Source organism: Cetorhinus maximus, chromosome 8 (assembly GCF_964194155.1).
Source record: "Cetorhinus maximus chromosome 8, sCetMax3.hap1.1, whole genome shotgun sequence".
NCBI lineage: Eukaryota > Metazoa > Chordata > Chondrichthyes > Lamniformes > Cetorhinidae > Cetorhinus > Cetorhinus maximus.
In genome coordinates this window covers 12,584,836-12,612,317 of record NC_135886.1, presented here as the reverse complement: position 1 = coordinate 12,612,317, position 27,482 = coordinate 12,584,836, and the positions used below count along the sequence as shown (strand labels likewise).

At 43.3% G+C, this 27,482-nt stretch overlaps 1 protein-coding gene across 5 annotated transcripts in view; it reads left to right on the top strand.

The window, feature by feature from the left end:
• The window catches only part of LOC144683435 (suppressor of tumorigenicity 7 protein homolog), a 153,937-nt gene that overhangs the window by 37,329 nt on the left and 89,126 nt on the right, over positions 1-27,482 (top strand). For all 5 annotated transcript variants that reach the window (XM_078546444.1, XM_078546440.1, XM_078546441.1 and 2 more), the window contains exon 2: positions 16,367-16,449. In XM_078546444.1, coding sequence (XP_078402570.1) covers positions 16,367-16,449 — 83 coding nt within the window. The remainder of the gene's footprint in view (positions 1-16,366; positions 16,450-27,482) is intronic.

The following is a 27,482-nucleotide window of genomic DNA, read 5'->3' as shown; positions in this document are numbered from 1 at the left end:
TTTTGTATTCTGAAACGGAGAAGAACCATTCCAAATTTAAGATCTTTCATATTTCCATCTTGCCTTTGCTTTTAGGTCAATAAGATATAATATCCCCATTACTGTTTACCTATGGAACTCTTGCAAGGTGCAAGCATGTTTCTTTTTACCTCTGACTCCCCTTTGATATTAAAAAAAACTCAACTTATCTAAAAATGCAAATGTTAGATCTAACCTAATTACTTGTGCCTCAAACTTAACACTTTTAACCTCTTCAAACCCCCAGACAACTTGACTCCTATCAATATAATACAAAGACAAAATACTGCAGATGCTGGAAATCTGAAACAAAGCCAAAAAACCATGGAAAAACCGAGCAGGTCTGACAGCATCTGTGGAGAGAAAGACAGAGTTAACGTTTCAAATCCGTATGACTGTTCAGAGCTCTGACGAAGAGTCATACGGATCCGAAACGTTAACTCTGTCTTTCTCTCCACAGATGCTGTCAGACCTGCTCAGTTTTTCCAGCGTTTTTTGTTTTTGACTCCTGTCAAACTATGCCTAGCTTAATTAAATCAATCTCTCACACACACACACACAGCCTTCTTTACAGAATAACACAATATTCCCCAAAATATTAAAAGAAATAACACCCATTGTCACAGGAGATTGAAGCTGAGTTGATACTTCAGAAGGACAGAAGGGCCCAAGGGTAGGTTTTTGAGGAGGTGGCAAAAATGGTGGTTTCCAATGGATAGGGAACCACTTGCAATGTCAACTATCATGGGTGCCAGGAAGGGATGTTTTGTGTTTAGCAGGAATGCTGTTGAGGAAGCAGGAAGTGGGCCTCCTGGATAAGATGAGCTTGGAGTGGGAATTGGGGGAGAAACTAGAGGGAGACAGGGACTCGAGGGTAGGGTGTGGGTCCTGTGGAAGCTTTGCCTTGGTAAGCGTAGAAAAGTGGGATTCTGCTGCTTCTGGAAGAGGCTGTTTATATTCACGGATGCAGCTGTGCGCTTGCTATCCTTGGACTGTTGTACCAGGATTACAAGCCTTCAGTTTGTAGAAAGGCTGGAGAATCTGGGATTGCAGAGAAGGTTAAGATGAGATTTACTAAAGGTTTCAAAATTGTGAAGAATTTTGATAGAGCAGGTGTCTCTGGTGCCAAAAGAGTCAGTAACCAGAGAACACAAATTTAAGATAAGTGGCCACGGAACCAGAGGAAACTTGATGAAAATGTTTACACAGTGATTTTTGATCTGGAAACACTGCCTGAAAGGCTGGTGGAAGCTGATTCAGCAATAAACTTCTTTGGGAATTGCATAAATGGTCAAGTGGGAAAATTTTGCAGCTTTGGGAAAGAGCAGTGGAACTATTTGGATAGCTATTTCAAAGAGCCAGCACAAGTGTGATGAGTCAGATACTGTCCTTTTATGGTGTATCATTTTATGATTCTATAAAAACAGCTGCACAGAAAGTTTGCCTGATGGTGGTTTAAACATTGATTAAAACTGTCACTGTTGGGAGGACTCTGTCAGATGTCTCCACTGGTAGCAGATCACAAGTCACTTGCATTTTAAACACTCCTGAATGTATCCAGGCATTTTGGTTTGTGAAGTTTCAGGTTTTGTAGCTGCCCATGGCATATTCCCAATTTTGTGCATATGTTGCAATAACTGCTGAAATGTCACAATAACTCTCTCTCGTGTCATAAAACTGCCTCTTCAGGTGTCTCTGTTTGTAATAATTGGGTAGAGGGGCATACTGCTAGGTTTGCTCGGCAGGACTGCTAGGTTTTCCTTTTGTCATGTATTCAAGTGTGAGTGCCTGGGCCCATATCCCACAGCATTTAATATTAAAAAAATGACCCTAACCATTTGCCAGGACTGGGCTAAAGTTTTTTAGTTTCTGAAACTCATTGGCACTCATTAAAATTGGCATGTTGGTCAGGAAACGGGAAGCTTATGATGGACATCAGCATTGTATTAATATAAGTCAGATGGCACTAACTGGTGTGTCACCCGAAGAGATGGTTCTTCCAAACACTGTTGAAGAGACCGCAATGCAGGGGGCAAACTTGGATTACTGTGCCCAATGACATTAGTGTTTACAGGTCATGATTGTTCTTGCCACTGGGCACTCACCTCCACCCACCCCACTACTCCTTGCCCTTGGCTCGCTCTCACAAAGCTTGCATTGCTGCCTGTAAAACCTTTGTCCAGCACAGGGAAAATTTAAAAAATGATCAGAACCTTAGCTGTATGTGTGCAGCGATCCGATGTTGCTCATGTACTGCACTCTGCCAAGTAAATGAAATAAGTTCTTGAGCATCAGTGACCTCTACACCTCAGATTCATTTTTAACAAAGAGTGTTTGACACTCGCTTGAAGAGTCAGTTTGACCTTGAGCTTGAATTTTATACTAGCCCTGCAATGTAATAAAAAATACCCAGTAACTGTTATTGAGCAGAAATCTCATTGTAGAGATCAGACAACAACATATGCTGGGCCAGGAAATCCCAAATTGTTGATAACCACCTGCACTCTTAAGATTAGTTTACTGCTGCTGCCAATTCTTGAATGAGCAATTATTTATGTATATATTTATATTGTCACTGTCGCCACACACAATGGCTTTGTGAGTCATTGATATTTTAAAGCAGATTAAACTGCTTGACTAACTCCATGGTGTGTATGAGAGTGCAAGAACATGGAGGTAATAACCTTTCCAAATTTATTGAGTGATGATCTGTGTTGATTACTGGAAAAATAATAGTTTTGAAGTCCAAGGAAAGGATGAGTTTGTGTCAGCCATGGCTCAATGGGTAGCACTCCAGTCTTGACTTAAAAGGTTGTAGATCCAAGACCCACTCCAAAGACTTGAGCATAAAATCTAGGCTGACCCTGCAGTAACTGAGAGAGTGCTGCACTGTTGAAACACGGACATGCTGTTTTTCAGATGAGACCTTAAACTGAGGCTCTGCCTGCTCTCTCAGGTGGATATAAGAGGTCCCATTGCACTATTTCACAGACGAGCAGTGGAGTTCTCCTTGTTGCCTTATCCAATATTATCCTTCAATTAAAATCATAATTGCAGATTATTTGGTCATCATTGTGTTGCAGTTTTTGGGAGCTTGCTGTGTGCGAATTGATGACTGCCTTTCCTACACTATAAACAGTGATTACATTTCAAAAGTACTTAATTGGTTGTAAAGTGCTTTGGGATGTCCTGATGTTATCAAAGGACCTAAATAAATGCTGGTCTTTCTTTGTAGTCAAAATGTCTTCAAGTGCTTTACAAGACTGAAGAATGTCTTGATTGTGTGACTGTTGAGTAGACAAAAGTGGCAGCCAATATCCATCACCGATATTCAACAAACTGCAGAGTTGAATAATCCAATCTTCTGGTTTTTGGTAGAGACAATTCAATGGTCTTGACTTCAAACAAAGTGTGTGCAGAGTAAGTGGAAGAACATGAGGAACATAAAAGAATACTTTGCGTTTATAGAGCACGTTTCATGACTTCCAGACATCTGTGCTTTTCAGCCAATTAAATACTTGAAACCGTAGTCACTTCTGCACTGTTGGAAATGCGGCAGCTAACCTGTGTACAGCAAACTCCGACAAACAACAATTTGATAATGACCAGATATTCTGTTTTAGTGATGTTGGTTGAGGGATAAATATTGGCCAGGATCATGGACAGCTCCCTTGTCCTTCTATGAAATAGGACCACGGGATCTTTTACATCCACCTGAGAGAGCAGACAGGATCTTGGTTTATCTTCTCATCTGAAGATGATAACTTTGACAATGCAGCACTCCCATAGTATTGCACTAGAGTGTCAACATTGATTTTTTTTTTTGCTCAAACACTGGAGTGGGACTTGAACCAGAACCTTCTCACTCAGAAGTGGGAATGTTACCAACTGAGCCACAGCTGACACACAAAGTGATTGGACAGTGTATTTCATGGGGAACAAGAGATAAAGATTTTTTTTGACATGGTTTTGTGATCTGGAATGCATTACCTGAAACAGTGGCAGAGGCAGATTGAATGGTAATTTACAAAAGAGGGTTGGATAAATACTTGAATAGGAAAAATATGCAGGGCGCTGAGAAAGGAGTAATGGATAGCTCTTTCACAGAGCCGGCACAGGCACGATGGGTCAAATGGTCACCACCGATGCTGTAAGATTCTTTGAGGAGAAAGCTCATAAGAGAATTGATCACAGCTCAACCTATAAAATGAGAGAGAGTGAGTGAGGGAGAAAGTTTGTGATTAGAGAAAGAGAGCTATTAGAGGCTGGCAGTGAGACAATGTTCAACTATCATACAAGAAGTGTGGCAGAGGGACAGACTTGCATTTATATTTGAGGGTTAAAGGAGTGTTTGTCAGACAGGAAAAAAACATTGTTTAATGAAATAAATTAAATGATTATCTTGCGTCACACAATCCTAGTATCAGCATAATGGAGTAGATTGTTCATGATCAGTCAACAATTCTGTTATCGTTGTGTCATGCAACCAACAGATGTAGAAGGCAAACTAGTCTAGCTATTTCAATGGTGTCTAAGTCGCAAGACAATTGCAGATGAGGAAGATCATTTGGTCCATGAATTCAACCATCCAGAAAGAGCCTAAAATTCACTTGTAGCATTGAATTGTGTTTTTAAAATGGTTCCACTGTTCTCCCCTGCAATACTCTATCTGGCAGTTCATTCTGAGTATTGATCCCTCTGTATGAAGAACAACTTCCTCACATCTATCTAGTATTTGCCCATTTGCTAGTTTAAAGTGATGCTCCCTTATGTCACCCTGTCAATTTAATTTAAAATAAAACTGACCAGAAGTTGGTGGAGAATGTGAGGTTTCCTGCACCCTTCAACCTGAATATAATTTGTGTGGTAATTTGCTGGAAATTCGAGTGGGGAACAAGTCATCTGGGAAACTCTTTCGAGTTATCAACAGTCACAGATTGCAACTCTTTCGAGTACAATCACAGTTCTTGGTTTCTGGGAATGGGACATGAACCCACAACCCTCTGATTCAAAGGCGAGGGTGCTATGAACTGAGCCACAGCTGACACCTCAAGTCATCTGGGAAACTCTTTCGAGTTATCAACAGTCACAGATTGCAACTCTTTCGAGTACAATCACAGTTCTTGGTTTCCGGGAGTGGGACATGAACCCACAACCCTCTGATTCAAAGGCAAGGGTGCTATGAACTGAGCCACAGCTGACACCTCAAGTCATCTGGGAAACTCTTTCGAGTTATCAACAGTCACAGATTGCAACTCTTTCGAGTACAATCACAGTTCTTGGTTTCGGGGAGTGGGACATGAACCCACAACCCTCTGATTCAAAGGCAAGGGTGCTATGAACTGAGCCACAGCTGACACCTCAAGTCATCTGGGAAAGATGGCTCCAATTGTCTATTTCCTTAAGTGATTAGATTTAAGGGTTGATAGAGAAACGAGCAGAATGATGGAAAAAGAGGGTGAGTGAGAGTGGCTGAAAGGGTCAAACCAGGTACTGGAGGAGAAGTAAATAAAGGGAAAGAAAGATTGGACTACGAGCGAGAGAAGAACGTTTTTTTTTACCGTTTAACTGACGAGGCGTGTTGCATGTGCAATGGGCTTTGCATTTGCATTTGTGATTTCCTCCAGTTGGGACTTCTCAAATATAGTGTGGCAGAGGAAGTTAACTATCCCAAGAATCTGGTGTGCTAGGCTTGGAAGTTGCAGCAGGGAAAATCTGCTAGTATTGGTGTTGAGCGTACAGGTATTGGTAAAACAGGGCGGTGCTCAGTTGAGAAGCCCCTCGTGGCAAAATAATCTGCCTCACACTCACCATCTTGCCTTAGACCAACCGACTTGGGTCTGCTGCTGGAGTCTGATCCTTGGAAATACAGCTCAGCAAAAGTCTCTGTTCCTTCAACTCTGCTACTGTAGAGTGCATAGCACTACGCCGGGAGAGCTTTGCCTCTTCGTTGTCCCTCCGCACAGCAGCACCCCAGAGGCACAATGAGTTGAATCTGTCGTGCATAGCCCTGCATATTTGTCATTTATTTACGGACAGTACATTTGCTTGTGAAAAGTGTGCATTGTAAACTGGATCTGGACTGCCTTTTAAGAGTTTTACAAACCAGTACCAGGATACATTCTTTTCATCCCAAGTACCAGCTATGGCTCAGCAGTAGCATTCTCTGCTTTGAGTCAGAAGGTTGTGGTTTCAAGTCCCAATGCAGAGGACACTCCAGTGCGGCTTTGTTGGAAGTGCTGTTTTTTTACTTGCGATACTAAACCAAAGTCTCTTCTGCCCTGTCTGGCTGACTGTTTCAGAGAGCAGGAGCTTCTCCCGTGTGTCCTGGATACCATTTATCCCTCAACCAATGACCATCTGACCGTTATTCCGTTGTGTTGTGGGAGCCTGCGGTGTGTAAAATTGGCTGCCGCGTTTCCTACATTGCAATAGTGACTACACTTCAAAAATACCTGATTAACTGTAAAACATTTGGGATGCCCTGAGGTTGTGAGAGGCGCTCTTTTTGTCGTGGTGCCCAGAGGGTCCTTGAAATCATTAGATGTCTGTTGGGGATTAGACCATGCCTCACGCTAGGAGCACAGTTTTTGAAATTTATTCTTTCATGGGATGTGGGTATCACTGGCAAGACCAGCATTTATTGCCCATCCCTAATTGACCTTGAACAGAGTGGCTTACAAGGCCATTTTGGAGGGCAGTTAAGAGTCAACCACATTGCTGGTGAGCCTGATTCACGTGTAGGCCAGAACAGGTGAGGATGGTAGATTTCCTTCCCTACAGGGCAAAACCAGATAGGTTTTTACGACAATTGATAGTTTCATGGTCACCATTATGACACTAGCTTTATATTCCAGATTTTATTAATTGAATTTAAATTCCACCAGCTGCTGTGGTGGGATTTGAACCTGTGTCCCTAGAGGATTAGCCTGGGCCTCTGGATTATGAATTCAGTGATACTATCACCACACCACCCATCTTCTCCCTAACCTTGAGACTTCCATATTCTGCACTTGTTCTATCTTTGGTGACTTAGCAGCATGTTAATTCTGTTGCTCCTTGCTGACAAAATGTTTTCTGCAGTGTAAAGATAGTTTTCTTTGACTAGCTTACACTATCTTTTGCACGCTAGGACAGAGGATCCCTGGGAATGTGTCAGTATTTGTAGGAAACAGAAAAATGTTATAACCACTGCAGTAATATAAATCTGGTTGATTCCCCCTAGTGAACAAGCAGTTCCTTTTTTGGAGCAGGCTTTTGTGCAGTAAGCATGTTTGTGTAGGTAACAGTAGAGGTTGATCACTTCTATACATAGACTTGATAAGCTGGGTGGAAGCTTGAGTGGGTCATAAACATGGCATAGACCTGTGGAATTGGATGGCCTGTGTCTGTGCTGTAAATTTCTAATTAATTTATGGAGGATTTTGCAATACCTTCAAGCATTGGAATGTAATATCTTCCCTCACAGTATTATTAGTGACGACAGGTGAAAAGTACCTCATTGGCTATGTGCTGCTTTGGGACTTCGTTCTTTCCTTGGGCTACGTTCTTTTCTTTCTGGTCTGCTGTGATATGTAACAATACCACAAAGTTCTGTGTTCTATTGTAGCAATACCATGCAGAATTATACTATATCAATAACTGCAGACTGTGGACACGCCACGGTTTTTGAAAATTATTCGTTGGGCATCGCTGGCTAGGCCCATCTCTTTGTTCAGAGTCAACCACATTGCTGTGGACAGCAGATTTCCTTCCCTAAAGGAGGTTAGTGAACCAGATGAGTTTTTATGACAATCGATAATGTTAAATGGTCATCATCAGACTTTTAATTCCAGATTTTTTTTATAAGTCAAATTCCACCATCTGCCATTACCCTGGGTCTCTGGATTACCAGTCCAGTGACAATACCACTACACCACCGCCTCCCCCAGTGGTAATCCAGCAGGCCACTATTATGTATACAGATATCATAATTAACTTAGTCATTAAGAATTTCTATTGGAATTTGTGTCAGCAATGTGCTTCAGAGAAGGTATGTTAAAATTATGCATAATTATGCAGAGGCGTATATCAAGACTTGGAGTGTCTTGGTGATAGCATAAATTGAATCCAGTTCTGACTGGGTTAGGTTGACATTTAGGTAGGCTCAGGCCAAAAATGGACTGGACTAAAAGATAAGAAAGTTAAAACAGAATACTATGCACTACATTATATGTACTCATTTTGAAAACACATTTTCACACCAGTCTTTAGAAGTAGGAAGCCACGTTTATAAAGCTTATGGGATCTTAAGTTTATTGAAAAGGGACACAGGAGACAAAAGCAAATCAGTAATAAACTGTTTAGGTCACAATTAGAATATTCTGTACAGATGTGGCTGCCTTACTTTAGCAAGGATGTTAAGGCCCTAGAAAGGGTGTAAGGGGAGATGTTCTGAGACCTCAAGACTTCTCAAAGCACTTTATAGCCAATGAAGTACTTTTGAAGCGTATTCACTGTTGTAGGAAACACGAGAGAAGATTTGCGTGGCAACGTCCAACAACAGTAGTTTGATAATGACCAGATAATCTGTTTTGCAGTGATGGTTCAGGGATAAATATTGGCCAGGATACTGGCAGTGTTGTTCTTCAAAATAGTGTCCAACTTAGAAGGCAGACAGGGCCTCAGCTCAACGTCTCATCTGAAAGACAGTGCTTCTGACAGTGTAGCACTCTTTCAGTACTGTTTGGAATGTCAGCCTTGATTTTTGTGCTCAAGTCCCTGGATTGTAACTTGAACTAGTAATCTTATGATTTGGGAGTTACTGTCCAGTGAGCCATGGCTAACACCTAAATGTTTATTAAGACCAGGAGCCCTATCTATTTACTCCCCCGCCCCAACCTCACTCCCTCACTCTTAACGAGGGATGCTGATACCTGTTGTCTTTCAAAAATAAAGCAGTGAATGAAACCCAGGGCTGCCTTGGTTGGTATGGCAAGTTCTGCAGTGGGTGAACCGTTGGAAGAGCAATCCTTGCCAAGAGACTTGCATGACATCATACTAGCTGATAAATTTCGACTGATCAGCCAACATATTAAACATAAACATTCATAACAAGATAGATGAGTTAATGGTACAAGTAGAGATAAAATGATTTGATCGAGTAACCGTTACCGAGATGTGGTTAGAGGGCGACCAAGGTTGGGAAATAAATATTCCAGGGTAGTTGACTTTTAGAAAAGTTGGCAAAATGGGAAAGAGGGTGGGGTAGCTCTGATAATAAAGGATGAGATAAAGGCAACAGTGAGAAAGGAAGTTAATCAGGATGTAGAATCAGGATAGGTGAAGCTAAGAAATAACAAGCCCTGAAAAAACTATGGGAGTAGTTTATAGGCCACCTAATGATAATCATAGTTTTGATAGCATATAAATTAGGAAATTAAGGGAACACATAACAAGGATAATGCAACAGTCGCAAGATTCATTAATCTTGAGTTAGACTGGGCAAACCAAGATAGCTTTGGAGGTTGTGTTTGTGGAATGCAGTTGAGACAGTTTTCTAGAACTGTATGTTGAGAATCAACTAGAGAACAGGCTATTTTAGATCTATTGGTGTGTAATGAGACATGGTTAATTAGTAGTCTTCATAGTTGAAGAATCTCTAGGGAAGAGTGATCGTAATATAGAATTTCATGATCAGGAACTGGACTAACCATATAAATACTGTGGCCACATGAGCAGGTCAGTGGCTAGGAATCATGCGACTAGTAACTCACCTTCTGACTCCCTAAAGCCTGTCCACCATCTGCAAGGTACAAGCCAGGAGTGTGATGGAATACTCCCCACTTGCCTGGATGAGTGCAACTCCAACAACACTCGAGAAGCTTGACACCATTTAGGACAAAGCAGCCCACTTGATTGGCACCACATCCACAAACATTCACTCCCTCCACCACAGACGCACAGTAGCAGCAGTGTGTACCATCTGTAAGATGCACTGCAGGAATTCACCAAGGCTCCTTCGACAGCACCTTCCAAACCCACAACCACTGCCATCTAGAAGGACAAGGGCAGCAGGTAGATGGGAACACCACCACCTAGAAGTTCCCCTCCAAGTCACTCACCATCCTGACTTGGAAATATATCATCATTCCTTCACTGTCGCTGGTCAAAATCCTGGAACTCCCTTCCTAACAGCACTGTGGATGTACCTACACCACATGGACTGCAGCGGTTCAAGAAGGCAGCTCACCGACACTTTCTCAAGGGCAACTAGGGATGGGCAATAAATGCTGGCCCAGCCAGCGAAGCCCACATCCCGTGAATGAATTTTAAGAAAAATGGTGGGAAAGTGAAATTGTTATTGATGTTCATCCGTGATCCTGTTGGATTGACGGAGCAGGTTCAAGGGCTGCTTGTCCCATTGCTGCTTCTGTTTCTTTTGTTCTTATTGTTGATTGTCATTACTGCATTCCTAAACCACAGCTGTTTCACACTCACTTTTTAAATAAACAGTTTACATTTCACACTATTATTGGGCCTTTCGTTCAGAATTTTTTTCTGGAAGTAGGTGTATGTACAGCATGGCCATTGGGTTGAGGTCTGACAGAAAAAGGAACCTGCACAGGCTGTTGACATTGGGCAACCTGTTAACGCTTTCCCTTCCTTCCTCATTCCTTAATGGGAAGTAATTTGTTTGTGCCTTATACCTTGTGGTCTGGGCTGAAACCTTTCAATTGGAATTCTCCATCTCAGCGGGCTATAGATGCTTAATCATTGGGTATGTTAGTGACAGGGATTGCTAGATTTTTTGATTTGAAGAGAGTCAAGGGGATTGGACTTCAAAGTGCAGTTGGGGTAAGGGTTCAGCCATCATCTTGTTGAATGGTTGTACAGGCTCAAGGGGCCATGTGGCCTACTCCTGCTCCTCTTTCTAATGTTCTTCTGTTCAATTTCAACTGAACGTAAAATGTTTTTTGAGGTGTTACTGGGCCATTCTTGAGCTGGGGACCCAAGGGTGGTCGTCCAGCTGGTGTAAAACTTATTCAAGGCTATGAAACAATTGGTTGTCCAGTGTGCCCATTTCAGATAGTCTTGCACTGTTCTCCACGTTTTCTGCTTCTACCAGTTTCTGCTTTGGCACAAAATAAAACTTTAAGATGAGCACATAAATAAGGGCCTCTTTCCCTGGTTTTCATCAACATTTCCACAATACATAACCTGAACTGAATAGATTCACTTGCATTAGGGAAGTGTTGACATTCTTAAAATACTCCAGACTATTTGACAGACGGCCAGCAACCCAAAGGGCGTGAGCAGTCCCATCGAAAGGGGAATGTTGTTTAGAGAAAACGAGACACTACAGGTTCCATTTATTAGTAGTTCCTGATCTGCATTTCTTGTTTATAGTTCCACTCTGAATTTAGTATTTTAACCTCTTCTCCCATACTTAAAACTTACTTCTGTTCTCTGACTAGTACTCTCATGGTGCTGCATTCATGGGTTTGAGGCTGTGTGTGCTTCAAGTGAAGCTGCCTTGGAGTGTGGAGGATTGTTGGTCGAGGGTGCATTGGCACTTTTAAAGCCATACAATCTGCATACATTTTTGTGTATTCATTGATCGTTAAAAAATTGTTTATAGTTAAACAGTTAGACAGTGTTCAGAAAGCTGAGACCTAGATTTGGTTTAAACATAGGGAGCTTCTCTGCAGAATAGGCTGAGGAACTGGGAGATGCAAATCGGATATGACAGCGTCATCACTGGCAGGAGCATGACATGTTTACATAGGCAATTCCCATGATAAGGGTACACTGAGAAATAGATAAAGTGCATTAGGATGAAAGATTTCTAATCTATTTAATTTAAAGGGATGTGTCATTGTATTTGGACTATGTTGGATGATGTCACTCAGTTTATTGACTCTTTTGTACCACTGCCATTAAAGGAAAAATATCACAGCAATATGTTTCAACATTCTATTAACCAATTCTATTCGGATACACTCAATTCACCTACAGCGTAATCCCATCACTCCCAGCAGCAGTGACAGGTTTGTACACACCATATTACATTGGCTCAGCAGGTAGCAACATCGCCAGAAGGTCGTGAGTTTGAACTCGACTCCGGAGAACAGCATATAATCTAGGCTGATGCTCCGGTGCAGTACTGAGGCAGTGCTGCACTGTTGGTGCTGTCTTTTGGATGAGACATTAGGCCCCGGCCCTGTCTGCCCTCTTGGGTCGACAGAAAAATCCCGTGGCCACTACTTCAAAGATGAGCAGGGGAGTTCTCCCTGTTGTCCTGGTCAATTTTTATCCCTCATCCACTGTCACCTTTTAAAAATAAAAGATAGGACATTTGACTATCAAGCTGCTCTTCATGGGGTTTCGAGGTGCACAATATGCCTACCACATGTTCCTGTATTACACTGTAACTAAATTTCATTGCCTGTCAATGATTTTTGGATGTCTTGGGGTACAGTATTAGTGGGTAAAGGTCTGCCACTGTAAAACACTAGGCTATGGTACTGGTGGATACAAGTTTGTCAGTGTGTAACACTAGGGTGTAGTAGAGTCTTAGAGGTCTACAGCACAGAAAAAAGACCTTTGGTCCATCGAGCCTGCACCGGTCAAACAAGTACCTAACTATTCTAATCCCATTTCCCTAGGCCCATAGCCTTGTATGCTATGGCATTGCAAGTGCACATCCAAATACTTCTTAAATGTTATGAGGGTTTCTGCCTCTACCACCCTTTCAGGCAGTGAGTTCCAGGTTCCCAGCACCCTCTGGGTGAAAAAATTCTTCCTCACATCCCCTCTAAACCTCCTGCCCCTTACCTTAAATCTATGCCCCCTGGTTATTGATCCCTCCACCAAGGGGAAAAGTTCCTTCCTGTCTACCCTAATAATGTCCCTCATAATTTTATACACCTCAATCAGGTTCCCCCTCAATCTTCTCTGCTTCAGGGAAAATAACCCCAGTCTATCCAATCTCTCCTCATAACTAAAACTCTCCAGCCCAGGCACCATCCTGGTAAATCCCCTCTGCACTCTCTCTGATGCAGTCACATCCTTCCTATAATGTGGATTCCAGAACTGCACGCAATACTCTAGCTGTGGCCTAACCAGCGTTTTATACAGTTCCGGCATAACCTCCCTGCTCTTATATTCTGCGCGCCGGCTAATAAAGGCAAGTATCCCATATGCCTTCTCGTGGGTACGGTCTGTCACTGTATATATAACACGGTAGGTTGTGGTACTGGAGTTACGGGTCTGTCACTGTAAAACACGGGTACATTACTCGTAGGTGCAGGCATGTCACTGTAAAACATTGATACAGTACTCATTGGTACAGGCCTGTCACTGCAAAACAGTAGGGCACAGTACTTATGGGTACAGGTCTGTCACTGTGTCCTAGGCCCGACCATCTTCAGCTGCTTCATCAATGACCTTCCTTCCATCATAAGGTCAGAAGTGGGGATATTTGCTGATGAATGTTCAGCACCATTTGTGACTCCTCAGATATTTAAGCAGTCCATGCCGAAATGCAGCAATATCCAGGCTTGGGCTGACAAGTGACGAGTAACATTCACTTCACAGAAGGGCCAGGCAATGACCATCTCCAACAAGAGAGAATCTAACCATTGTCCCTTGGCGTTCAATGGCATTATCATCACTGAATCCCCCACTATCAACATCCTGGGGGTTTCCATTGACCAGAAACTGAGCTGGACTTGCCATATAAACACCGTGGCTACAAGAACAGGATAGAGACCAGGAATCCTGAATCAAGTAACTCACCTCCTGACTCCCCAAAGCCTGTCCACAATCTACAAGGCACAAGTCAGGAGTGTGATGTAGTACTCCCCACTTGCCTGGATGAGTGCAGCTCCCACAACACTCAAGAAGCTTGACACCGTCCAGGACAAAGCAGCCCACTTGATTGGCACGCTATCCACGGACATTCACTCCCTCCACCACCGACGCACAGTGGCACCATTGTGTACCATCTACAAGATGCACTGCAGGAACGCACCAATGCTCCTTCGACAGCACCTTCCAAACCCACAACCACTATCATCTAGAAGGACCAGGGCAGCAGACACATGGGAACACCACCAGCTGGAAGTTCTCCTCCAAGTCACTCACCATCCCAACCTGGAAATATATCGCCGTTCCTTCACGGCTGCTGGCCAAAATTCTGGAACTCCCTCCCTAACAGCACTGTGGGTGTACCTACACCACGTGGACGGCAGAGGTTCAAGAAGGCAGCTCACCACCACCATCTCAAGGGTAATTAGGGGGGCAATAAATGCTGGCCTAGCCAGCGACACCCACATCCCATGAATGAATAAAAAGTACTGTTGGTACAGGCCTGTCACTGTGTAACTCGCGAATACAGTGCTGGTGGGTACAGATCTGTCTGTAACTTTTGAGATGCAGTATTGGTGTGCACAGATACCTCTTTAATATGTTGCAGAGTTTATAACATCTGGGTACAGTTGGGGTGCAGCTCTGTCTTTGGTGCTGAAAGCGGTATGAGCAATTTGAGAGGACAAATTTATACTGTCTCGCAACATTAAAGTGCAGTAATTTAAATGTGACACTTAGAATGCACTGTACACCTGTGTGCGATGATCAGAGTTGTAAACTGCAGACTTCGGGTGTGAAGGTGTCAGCATTGTGGTGATTTAAGATTAGACCCTTTAAATGTACTTGCTTACAAAATTGCAGAACTATTCAAACTAATATTTCACTGTACACACATTGCAGGAAAACATCAACGTTCTCTGGTCTCAGTGGGTGGAGGTTAAGTAAAGCTATGGCTCCCTGGCCCAGGCCGCCACCTCCACAGGACATTCCACTTCACGCAGTGATACGGTCCGACCCCCTCAGGACCATTAGCACCGTCAGCAGACGTCTCATCAAAATTTATAAAACTAAAGTAGCTGTACCAGCGTACTGCTGTGGTTCAGTAGGTAGCGCTGACCTCTCGGAGTCAGATTGTGGGTTCAAGTCCTACTTCCGAGACTTGAGCACAAAGCCTAGACCAACACTCCCAGTGTAGTATTGAGAGAGTGCTCCGCTGTTAGAAGTGTTGTCGTGTGGATCAAGCCCCATCTGGCTCACCCAGGCGGATGTAAAAGATCCACGGCACTATTTTGAAAAAGAGCAGGCGTAAGTTCTCCCTGCTTTCCTCATCCTTCAGCCAACATCAGGAAAAACAGATTACCTGGTCGTTAGATCACTGCTTGTTTGTGGGAGCTTACTGTGCACAAATTGGCTGCTGTGTTTCCTATATTACAACAGTCGCCAAAAGTACTTCATTGGCTGCGAAGCGGTTGGGAAGTCCTGAGGTTGTGAAAAGCGCTATAGTAATGCAAATCTTTCTTTTCCTCCCCATATCCTACCCAGCGAGTGTGAGATCCAGAGCCTACTTGGGCTGAGGTTTGAGTTGAATATCTTGTTTGAAGTGTTTACCAAACCTCAATTAATCGTATGTGTACTGAATCCATATTTCATATATTGACATCCCTCAGTTGATCACAGATGTTCACAAAGAATCCCAGATTACTGCAATTATTAAGCAGAGTTTTATATTCTGCAAGAACAGTAGAAGCTTGTTGAAGGCCCTCTGCTGCCACCTCCTGGTGCTCCAGTGTTAATGAGCCTTTCCGAGGTTCGCAGTTACATTTTTTTTTAAGTGTTGTATGACAATTATGAAACAACTTATGCCTTTGACACCCCCTGGACATCGCAAAGTGCTTCACAGCCAATTTATTACTCCTGGAGTGTAGATATTGTTGCTATGTCCTAAAATGTGCATAGCAAGGCTCTGTAAACAGCAATATGATAAACGATCAGTTGATCTGTTTCTGCTATGTTTGAGGGACAAGTGTTGGCCAGAGTACAGAGATATTGCCTACTGATTTGTGAATAGTGCTGTGGGATCTTTCAACATCAATCTGAACAGGTAGACAAACCATTGGATTAACATTTCACCTGAGAGATGGCACCTCTGACAGTGCAGCACTTCCCCAACGTAACACTAAGGGTTAGCCTGCATCATGTGCTCAAACCTCTGGAGTGGGTCTGTGAACACACAACTTACTGACTCTGAGGCAAGTATGCTACCCATTGAGCACTCGCAAAGTATACTCCACAGAGTACTGAAGAAAAACTTAATAATTGGCAGGTAGAATGAATGAGAAAGTGATTTCATCTCATCTACTTGGACTGGATTTTGACCTCATCCAGTTTAGTGACCAAAATAGGTTCAAGACTGTTTCCTTTGTTTTTTTCTTGTGCTTGTGTTGCTATCGCGGTCTGTTTTCCTTGTTTACCTGTGAATAATTTCTCTTCCTTTTAGTAACTGCATTTCTGAACACATTGACTCCGAAGTTCTATGTGGCATTAACAGGGACGTCCTCTCTCATATCAGGACTCATATTAGTAAGTATTATATCTGTTATTTTAAAAAAGAAATGATTTTCTTCCATCGACCAGGAACTCTACACCTGGTCACCCTTCACTGGCCCCCCATTGGACGTGGTTCCCAGTGAGGAACATTTCTTCTCGCAGTTTCTTTGAGAAACCTTGTTCTTTTAGAACATATTTGCCATTTTGTTCAAAAGTGGTGAACATAAGATGTGATCTTGCTTTGTTTCCAATGCCGCTAACTCATTGGCTTGTATCCCCTAGAACATAGAAGATTGCAAGATGACTGGATAGAGGTGTGTAGAATCTTAAAAGGATTGGGTAGTGTTGATAGGGAGAAAATATTTCATCTGCTAAGGGAATTGAGAAGGAGCTACAATAAAATTAGGTTTAGCACACAGAGGAATGAAATCAGGAAGCACTTTCCCACCCAAAGCATATTGAAATCTGGAACAAAAACAGAATTACCTGGAAAAACTCAGCAGGTCTGGCAGCATCGGCGGAGAAGAAATCAGTTAACGTTTCGAGCCTTCATGGCCCTTCGGCAGAACTGAAGCATAGTTAGAAGAAGGGAGAAATATAAATTGGTTTAAGGTGGGTGGGGGGGGCGGGGGTGGTGGGGGGAGAGAGAGACATTGAGGGTGCGGTGATTGTGGAGATGAGCAGATAATCAAAAGATGTCACAGACAAAAGGGTCAAAGAGGTGTTTTGTCTGAGAAAAGTGCTAATTAAGAATGGAAGACAGGATATTCAAAGTACAGCTCTAGTGGGGGTGGGGTGGAAAGGCTAACAAGGTTTTAGTTTTAGATTTAAAAATAATGGAAATAGGTGGGGAAAGAAGAATCTATATAAATTATTGAAAAACAGCGGGGGAGGTGGGGGAGAAACGGGGTGGGGATGAGGGGAGGGGGAGTTTAAGATCTAAAGTTGTTGAATTCAATATTCAGCCCGGAAGGCTGTAAAGTGCCTAGTTGGAAGATGAGGTGCTGTTCCTCCAGTTTGCGTTGGGCTTCACTGGAACAATGCAGCAAGCCAAGGACAGACATGTGGGCAAGAGAACAGGGTGGAGTGTTAAAATGGCAAGCGACAGGGAGGTTTGGGTCTTTCTTGCGGACAGACCGCAGGTGTTCCGCAAAACGGTCGCCCAGTTTGCGTTTGGTCTCTCCAATGTAGAGGAGACCGCATTGGGAGCAACGAATGCAGTAGACTAAGTTAGGGGAAATGCAAGTGAAATGCTGCTTCACTTGAAAGGAGTGTTTGGGCCCTTGGACGGTGAGGAGAGAGGAAGTGAAGGGGCAGGTGTTGCATCTTCTGCGTGGGCATGGGGAGGTGCCATAAGTGGGGGTTGAGGAGTAGGGGGCGATGGAGGAGTGGACCAGGGTGTCCCGGAGAGAACGATCCCTACGGAATGCCGTCAGGGGGGGTGAAGGGAAGATGTGTTTGGTGGTGGCATCATGCTGGAGTTGGCGGAAATGGCGGAGGATGATCCTTTGAATGCGGAGGCTGGTGGGGTGATAAGTGAGGACAAGGGGGACCCTATCATGTTTCTGGGAAGGAGGAGAAGGCGTGAGGGAGGATGCGCGGGATATGGGCCGGACACGGTTGAGGGCCCTGTCAACGACCATTCCAGTAGGTTGTGGATGCTGAGCGTCAATTGGAGTTTTCAAGACTAAGGTCAGTAGATTTCCATTCGATAAGGCTATATGAGGCTAAGTCAAATAAATGGAGTTGAATTGCAGATCAGCCATGGTATAGTTGAATGGCGGAGTAGGATCGAGGGGCTGAATGGCCTTCTGTTCATAATAGCAACCAGAGGAAAATCGTCGGCCCTCTCCCTCGCCTTCCCCCATAAGGACAGGATTAGGCAGCCCTGTGTTGGGCACCATGTGTGAAGATCTGAATGCGAACGTAAGCTGATGGATTAGACAATGGAACCCTGCAACCACATGTATGGGCATTGTTGAAGCAGAGTGCACAAGTCATTTAAGAGCAAATGGGATGGTTTGTTTGAAAAAGAAGAATGTTAAAGCAGACGAGCAGGGATAGCCTAGGGTGGCTCATGTGGAGAAATACATTGAGATTTGATGGGTTGAATGGCTTGTTTATGAGCTGTGACATGCTATAATTCTACATGACTGACAGAAATACTTAGCAGTTACAACATGGAAACCAAGAGCCCATTTGGCCCAACCTGTCCATGTCGCTAATTACCCTCTGTGCAAGCAAATACAGGAAAATCTCTGTCCGGCGTGCTCTGGGAATGGGAGGTGCCAGTTAATAGGATGTGCTAGTTAACTGAGATATAAGGTGCATTCAGTGTATTCATCCCGTAAGAAAGCCCAGGATGATCACAGGGTCGGTGAGGCCTTGAAGTGTGGGAGCGCACAAATCTAGTGAGGGGTGCGAGGGGAGATGATGCTGCAGGGCAGTGGGCGGCTGAGACTGGAGCGAGGACAGGCTGCCAATAACTATTACCAGTGAGTTTGACATGTCCAATGAAAAAACAGACCCTACCCCGGAATTCTGGTTGCTCGAGTGTCGAAAAGCAAATTTTACTCGAGTTCCAATCACATTAATCCACCCTGTTCCTTTGTCCCTTCAACCCCTTTTCCTTCATCCACCTCTCGAATCTAATCTTCAACCTTGATAGTTTCTATCTTAATCATTAACTGTTAGTGTGAAGTTTCTCCCACCCCCTGTTCTGAGTGTCTCATTTAATCTTCTATCTATGGCACCTTGTTTTTCACCCATCGCCTATTGGAAACAGCCTGCTTCTGTCTACCCCAAACCATCTGCTCATAACATTGAAAAAATTGGTGTGTTCATCAGTAACCGTTTTATGTGGAAGTTGATCGAGGAGTTAGAATGATTTTTGTTTTGAGAGGTGAGTTTTTTTTTTCTGTGGGAGCTCCTGTGTTCGTGTTCGGTCTACATAAAGCATAGTGGTGACCGTGTGTACAAAATGAGCTGTACATTCATGTGAATTGAGAGTAAGTAATGGAAACTCCTGAAGCTCAGTAATGGGTGTGACTGGTTAGTTCTGTGATAGTTCCGACCTTTCTTTCTTGTCTTTATAAGCCTGTGTAGGAAGTGCCCTGCTCTCATTCTGACTCTGACCATTACCAAGTGAGAATTCCTGCAGAGGTTCCAGATTATGGAGGTGCTGTGTAAAAATCCTTGGCGAGTTGTTGCACTGCATCCCGTAACCAGTACCCATCGCAACAATGGTGCACTGGTACAGGAGGAAGTGGGTCTTTAGTTAGTGGCTGAAGTGTCTGTTAAGCAGACTGCTTTATCCCGGTTGCTATCTTCTGAGTTTCTTGGAGCTGCCCGTGGAGGGCACTCCATCTTGCTCCTGCCTTGTCCTTGTAGAGAAGTTTGGGGAGCCTTTAGCTGAACCGCTCACCATAGAAGATAAGGACATCACAAATAGGGGCATAAATAGGCCATTCGACCCTTTGAGCCTGCTGGTCCATTCAATAAGGCCTTAGCTGATCTGTTTGGGACCTTAACTCCAATTTCCTGCCTGCCCCCCATAACCCTTGATTCCCTTGTCAATTAAAAACCTGTCTAACTCAGCCTTGAATATATTCAATGTCCCAGCCTTCACTGTTCGCTGGGGTAGAGAATTCCAAAGACAAATGACCCTCTGAGGGAAGAAATTCCTCATCTTTATTGTAAATGGGAGTAACCCTTAATTTGAAATGAGCTCCTTATTTCTAGATTCCCCCATGAGGGGAATCATCCTCTCAGCATCCACCTTATCAGCAAGCCCCCACCCCCTGCCCAGCATCTTGTATTTCAATAAGAGCACCTCTCATTCTTCTAAACTCCAAGGAGCACCGGCCCAACCTGCTGAACTTTTCCCCCATAAGAGAGCCCCTTCATCCCAGGAATCAACCTAGTGAATCTTCTCTGAGCTGCCTCCAATGCAATAATATTCCCCTTTAAATAAGGAGACACGAACTGTACACAGTCGTCCAGGTGTGATCTCATCAGATTACCATGCAAGGTGCTTGCACTCTCTCTCTCTTGTTGGAGATAATCATTGCCTGGCACCTAAAGGGCACAAATATTACTTGCTACTTATTAGCTCAAGGAATGTTGTCCAGGCGTTGCTGCATTTGGGAAGGACTGCTTCTGTATCTAAAGAATTGCGAATGGAACTGAGCACTGCAAACATGGAAATATATCCAACAGGTCAGCATTTTCTGGAGAGAAATGGGGAGAAAGAAATTAACAATGGGGCCTTAAACTTACTGGAAGTTTTCAGAGTTGTCACACTTATGTAGAAAGTATATATTTTTTTTAAGTTTTATTTTAACCGGCTACGTGGGGGTGGAGTTGGAAATTTGGAATTGGAATGGAGTATAAAAATAGGGAAGTCTTGTTATATACAAGGCACTAGTTAGACCACACCTTAAATACGGTGAACAATTTTGGTCCCCTTATCTAAGGAAAGATACACTGGCATTGGAGGCAGTCCAGAGAAGGTTCACTAGGTTGATCCCGGGTATGGAGGGATTTTCTTATGAGGCGAGGTTGAGTAGGTTGGGCCTGTACTCATTGGAGTTTAGAAGAATGAGAAGCGACCTTATTGAAACATCTAAAATTCCTAGGGTGTTCGACAGGGTAGATGCTGAGAGGTTGTTTCCCATTGTAGGAGAGTCTAGGACCAGAGGGCATAATCTTAGAGTAAGGGATCACCCATTTAAGACAGAGATGAGGAATTTGTTCCCTCAGAGGGGAGTTAATCTGTGGAATTCTTTACAGCAGAGGGCTGCAGAAGCTGGGTCATTAAGTATCAAGGCTGAGGTAGACAGATTTTAAATCAGTAAGGGAATCAAGGGTTATGGGGAAAAGGCAGGAAAGTGGTGTTGAGGATTACCAGATCAGCCATGATCTCATTGGAAGATGGAGCAGACTCGATGGGCCGGATGGCCTGCTTCTGCTTCTACGTCTTGAGGCCTTATTTACAGTAACCTCCTGGTATCTTCATTCATCAAACATCAATTAAACTTTGAATCTCCTGCTGTGTTTATTTAGATAATGAGATTTTATGACTTCAAGGAGATAAGGCAATTTAAGCGCCATAATAGATTGTGAGTTATGTTGTATGAATAGCAGTATAAATTAATTTTATTATCCAAGCTAATGTAAACATCATAGATCCACACATATACATTTATATTTGATGTTTGATATATAGTTTTCACGTGTGTGTCTGTGTGTGTGTGTATATAGATATGGCTTTCAGTGCCATTTCTGGAGTCTGCTAAGGATTTTCCCCCTCCTCTTCGCTTATACTTCCCCACAATCCCATCAGCTATATGTACCGAGTCAGCTGATGATGCCTGGCTCTAACTTCAACCTCACAACAAACGGCCTCTGTCTCTGGATCAACCACAACTTCATAACATCAGTAAGACAATGGTCATGAATTTTGGCCCCTTGCCATTACCACCTCAATCCCACTGTCTCTGACCGTTCACTCATGCAACACCTTGGTGTCCTGTTCAATCCTGAGCTGAGCTTTCAATTCTGTGTCCTGTCCTTCGCCAAGAAAACATTGACAGATTGCATTTATATATCACCCTTAACAGTGTAAAGCAGCCCAAGGCGCTTCACAAGAGCATTATCGAACAAAACTTTGCTCCAAACTACATATTAGGACAGATGACCAAAAGCTTGGTCAAAGAGGTAGGAATTAAGGAGCGTCTTAAAGGGGTGAGAAAGATAGAGTGTGCAGGTTTAGGGAGGGAATTCCAGAGCATAGGGCCTAGGAAAATGAAGGGAGCTCCACTAATAATTGAGCGATTGTACTTGGGGCTACATAAGTGATCTTGGAGGGTTGTGGGGAAAATGTTGTTCGAGGTAGTTGTGACTTGATGGCCAGATTTTGTGGTAGTGATGACAGCAGAAATGTCAGTGCTCGCTGTCGTTACTTCTCTGAATCTGACAGCAACATCTGGAGTCTGCACGTGCATGGTTAATCGTGGAAATCCAGAGATTGCTATCAGTGATCCTAAGCTTCTGCACAGGGTGCATTGTTAAGCTCCTTTCAGAATTCAGTCAATTAGAAATTATTGAACTGATGAGAACTTCTTGTCCTCTAAGTATTGATGTAAAGGCTCTTGAAAATTACACCTTGTTGAATGAGGTGTAACTGGGTTTTTAACAGATTGCTAAGTTTATAATTACTATTAGTCGATTGGTAGTACAGAACTTGAACATTGCTGAAAAAAGAGACATGCTTTCAGAGTTTTTCATCTTGCGGTCATTGGGACAGATGTAAGAATGCCAAATATCAAAGGGAGCAACAGTTTATACTGCAGGAGGAAAGGGTGCTGATTGTTGGCAAGTCAACTCTGATTAGTCGAGGTGTTTTTATAAATACTGCTAAACAGTTTCAATGACCCTGAAAATGTAATTTTTAAAATTTGTCTGTCATTACAGTAAGAAATTCTACATGTTAATTTTTTAAAAGTTTTTGATATTTGAGCTTCTACCTTAGCTCCATGTATATGTTCCAATCATTTATTTTGCTGGCAGTAAAATGTAAAATTATAAGTGAAGTGGTTTTTACTTCCTGGTTCACTGTCTGTGAGGGTAGTTGTATGTGGTTGGTTGCTTAACTGCTTGCAGGGCACCTGGAGATCCCTTGACTTAGCACCAGATTCAAGCTGACATCAGGAAAGGTATGGCACAGAGTTCGCAAGAACTTGGTGGGCAGCTATCTTTGAGGTCAATGGCAAGCACTGTTGGTTTGCCACTGACTGTAAAAACCAGCCTGATGTCGGTCTGGTCAAAGGCAGCCTGAAAGAATGAAGTTGAGAGTAAGAGACTACTCTTTTCCACATGAGCAACATTGTCCACCTCAACAAAAGCACCGACCATACTTTCCAAACTTCTTCATTCCAATGCAGCTCACTGTCTTGCATCCTTGTCATTGCTCGGTCAAAATCATGGAACTCCCTATCTAATAGCACTGTGGTGGTGCCTTCACCACAGTAGAATTAAGCTGGGTGTCAGTTTGGTTGTCCTTTTTCTGCACTGCTTCCCATGCCTAGATATCGTTGTTACAGTTTTGTGGCCATATTGGACACTTTACTACAGATGTGATTGTACTAATGCCTTGCACAGATTTATTCGTCAGCTCTTGGGATTTCTGCTGTGTTGCTGACTACATGCCAAGATCCTGCTAGTTTTCCTTATTACACACTATTATTATCTTCAGTAAGTTCTCCACCATTTCCTTCCATCATTGTCTTGTGTTTCATAGCCTGGGACCACCCTGTTTATGTTCCCTCCACTTATTTTCCTTCCAACTCATCAGGCCACCTTTTAAACCTAACCACCTTCCATTTTTTTTATTAATTCGAGGGATGGGAGTGTGGCTGGCAAATCCAGAGTTTATTGCTCATCCCAAATTGCTCTTGAGAAGGTGGTGGTGAGCTGCCTTCTTCAATAGCTGCAGTCCATCTGGTGTAGGTGCACCAACATTCCTTTTAGGGAGGGAGTTCCAGGATTTTGACCCGGCCACAGTGAAGGAACAGCGATTATAGTTCCAAGTCAGAATGGCGAGTGGCTTAGAGGGGAACTTGCAGGTGGTAGTGTTCCCATGCGTCTGATGCCCTTGTCCTTCTGTATGATAGAGGTTGGGAATTTGGAAGGTTCTGTCAAAGGAGCCTTGGTGATTTGCTGCGTTTCATCTTGCGTATGGCACGCACCCTGGTAGCACCACTGTGCCCCGGTGGTGGAGGGAGTGAATATTTAAAGTAATGGATGGGGTGCTGATCAAGTGGACTGCTTTGTCCTGGTTAGTGTTGAGCTTTCAAGAGGATTGTTGGAACTGCACTCATCCAGGCAAGTGGAGAGTATTCCATCACACTGCTGACTTGTCCCTTGTAGATACGGGACAGGATTTGGCGAGTCAAGAGACGAGTTACTTTCTGTAGAATTCCCAGCCTTTGACCTACTCTTATAACCACAGTATTTATGTGGCTGGTCCAGTTCAGTTTCTGGGCAGTGGTAAGGTCCCAGGATGCTAATTGTGGGGGATTTGGCGATAGTAATGCCATTGAATGTCAGGGACAGATGGTTAGAATCTCTCTTGTTGGAGATGGTCATTGCCTGGTACTTGTGTGGTGCAAATGTTAATTGCCACTTATCAACACAAGCCTGAAAGTTGTTCAGGTCTTGGTACATGGAGGCATGGATTGCTTTATTACCTGAGGAGTTGTGAAGAGAACTGAACTTTATGTAATCACCAGTGAACATTGCTATTTTGACCTAATGATGGAGTGATAGGCATTGATGAAGTAGCTGAAGCTGGTTGGGTCTAGGACACTACCCTGAGGAATTTCTGCATCAGTACCCTGGGGCTGAGCTGATTGACCTCCAACATCCACCACCATCATTCTTTGTGCTTGGTATGACTCCAGTCGGTGGAGAGTTTTCCCCCTGAGTACCATTGACTTCAATTTTGCTATGGCTCCTTGATGCCTCACATGTTCAAACGCTGTCTTGATGTCAAGAACAGTCACTCTCACCTCACCACTTGAGCTTAGCTCTTTTGTCCATGTTTGTGAGGTCTGGAGTGGTCCTGACAGAACCCAAACTGAGCATCGGTGAGCAGGTTATTGCTGTGTAAGGGCTGCTTGATAGCACTGTCGATAACATCTTGCATCACTATTCTGATGATTGAGAATTAGGTTACTGGGGTGGTGATTGGCTGGATTGTATTTGTCCTGCCTTTTGGGGACAAGTTGTTGTCAGGCCCACATTGTTGGGTAAATGCCAGTTGTAACTGTACTGGAACAGCTTGGCTAGGAGCGTGGCTAGTTCTGGAGCACAAGTCTTCAGTACTTCTGGGATGTTGTCAGTGCCCATAACCTTTGCTATATCCAGTACCTTCATGGTGAAGGAGGAGTCTGGGCCAACAGCAGTAAGGTAGTGAATATGATGGTGCCTGGCTGTTGCTTCACCAGCCTAGAACAGCCCTCCCAATTTTGGCACAAGTCCCAGATGTTAATGGTGAGAATTTTGCATGATCGGGCAGGGTGTGCCTTCACTGTTTCCGGTGCTTAAGTTAATTTTTCTGCATTGATTTGATACAACTGAGTGGCTTGCTAGGCAGATTTAGAAAGAAGCTGGAAGACGACCACATTGCTGTTAGTTTGGAGTCACATATAGGCCTGTCCAAGTCAGGACAGCAGATTTCCTTCCCTGAAGGACACTTGTGAACCAGCGTATTTTTTTATTACAACCCAGTAGTTTCATGATCATCATTACTGAGAGCAACTTTTTATTTCAAATTTATTAATTGCAATGATGAGAGTTGAACTTGTGTCCCCAGAGTATTAGCCCAGGTCTTTGGATCACTGGTCCAGTAACAGTAACACTATGCTACCATTCTCTGTTTCTGTTCTCTGTTGTTTGACATCTCACCAATTTGCTGTCTCCTGCAAACAAATGTTTTTGTTTTGTTGTCAGTTCCAGATCATTTATATACTATAAACTGTGATGGACTGTCATTTTCTGCAAGAACTTCAATATAACCTCCCACTTGTAAATACTTGTTAACTTGTCCTATTTCATTAAACATATCTCCCTCTATCTTGTAAAATATTCCAAACACAGAAATTACTCCATACACTTGAGCTCACCCAAAAGCCTGCTGCCTTTATCCTGGCTCATACCAAGTCTCGTTCACCCATCTCCCACTGTGTTTGCTGATCTAAATTAGCTCCTCCTCTCACAATGCTCTGTTTTATTTTAAATTCTTATCCTTGTGTTTAGATGCTCCATGACCTCACCCCTCAATATTTCTGTAACCTCCTTCCATCCTGCAACCTTCCAAGACCCCAGTGCTTCTCCAATTGTGGTCCTTTGTGTATCCCTGATTTTCATTGCTCCACCAATGGCAGCTGTGCCTTCAGCTGCTGAGGCCCTAAACTCTGGAATTCCCTCTTTACTTTTGTCTCCTCCTGTAAGTCATTGATGAAAACCTATCCCTTTGACCAAGCCCTTGGTCATCTGTCATTCTACCTCTTTATGTGACTCAGTGACAAATTTTGTGACACCATTCCTGTGAAGTACCTTGGACATTTTGCTGCATTAAAGGCACTACAGAAATGACAGTGGTTATTTTTACGTCCCTGGTTATTATTACGTCCCTGGTCTGTAATTTGTTGTTGGTCTCTATGACACGTTCAAAGATTGGAAGTTAGTTAATCCAAAATCAATCATTGAGCATTACTCTTATTTCTAATGTTTCTCCAAAGACAGTGGCATGGACCTGGTGAGGTGACAGTTCTACTGAACTGCTAGATTGTCCCGTCTCTAAATTAAATATGATGTAAAGACTATTGCAGCAGCCTGTTTCCATTTGTGTTGAAATTAATTTGAAGGCAGACAGTTCTCTGCATCGACATCACCAGTGGGAGGTTAGATTCAGGCAGATGTAGTGGCCTCTTTGTTTACAGGTGTTGGATACTCAGGGAATCTGTTGCCAGGAAAGTTTAAACATGATCCTGGTTCTCCTGGTCAGGAAGAGTGATCTTTGCAAATTTCAAACCAACCAGCAAGAGGCGCCTGTTGTCTGAGAAAACAGCTCTTCAGTCACACTGCCTGTACCCTTTCCCACCAAGCAGCATACTGAGTGCTCGTACAAATTCATTGGAGCCATGTTTTCAAATCATTTGCATAAGTTCTTTTTAAAGCACGGAGGCGCTACTCACTCCCATGGACGTTACCCTCGAACACATTATCTCATAACTAATGTGCTCTTTCACAAGTATTTTTAAAAAGTGCCCTTTTTTTAAGAATGCCAGATGCATTTTATTTCAACTGTGATGATGTACAGATTCACTAGAAAGGTCATGAGAAGTTAAAGGTTTAAGCCTGTGCAATGGGAACTGAGGCTGAAGAATGTGAAGTGCTTGCACTTTTTGTGGTGACCATTTTGAAATGTTTAATGTTGTTTCAGATATTTTATGAATAAAGTATATTTTTCCAAAAAAAGCTTTGCAAAGGGCTCTTCAGGG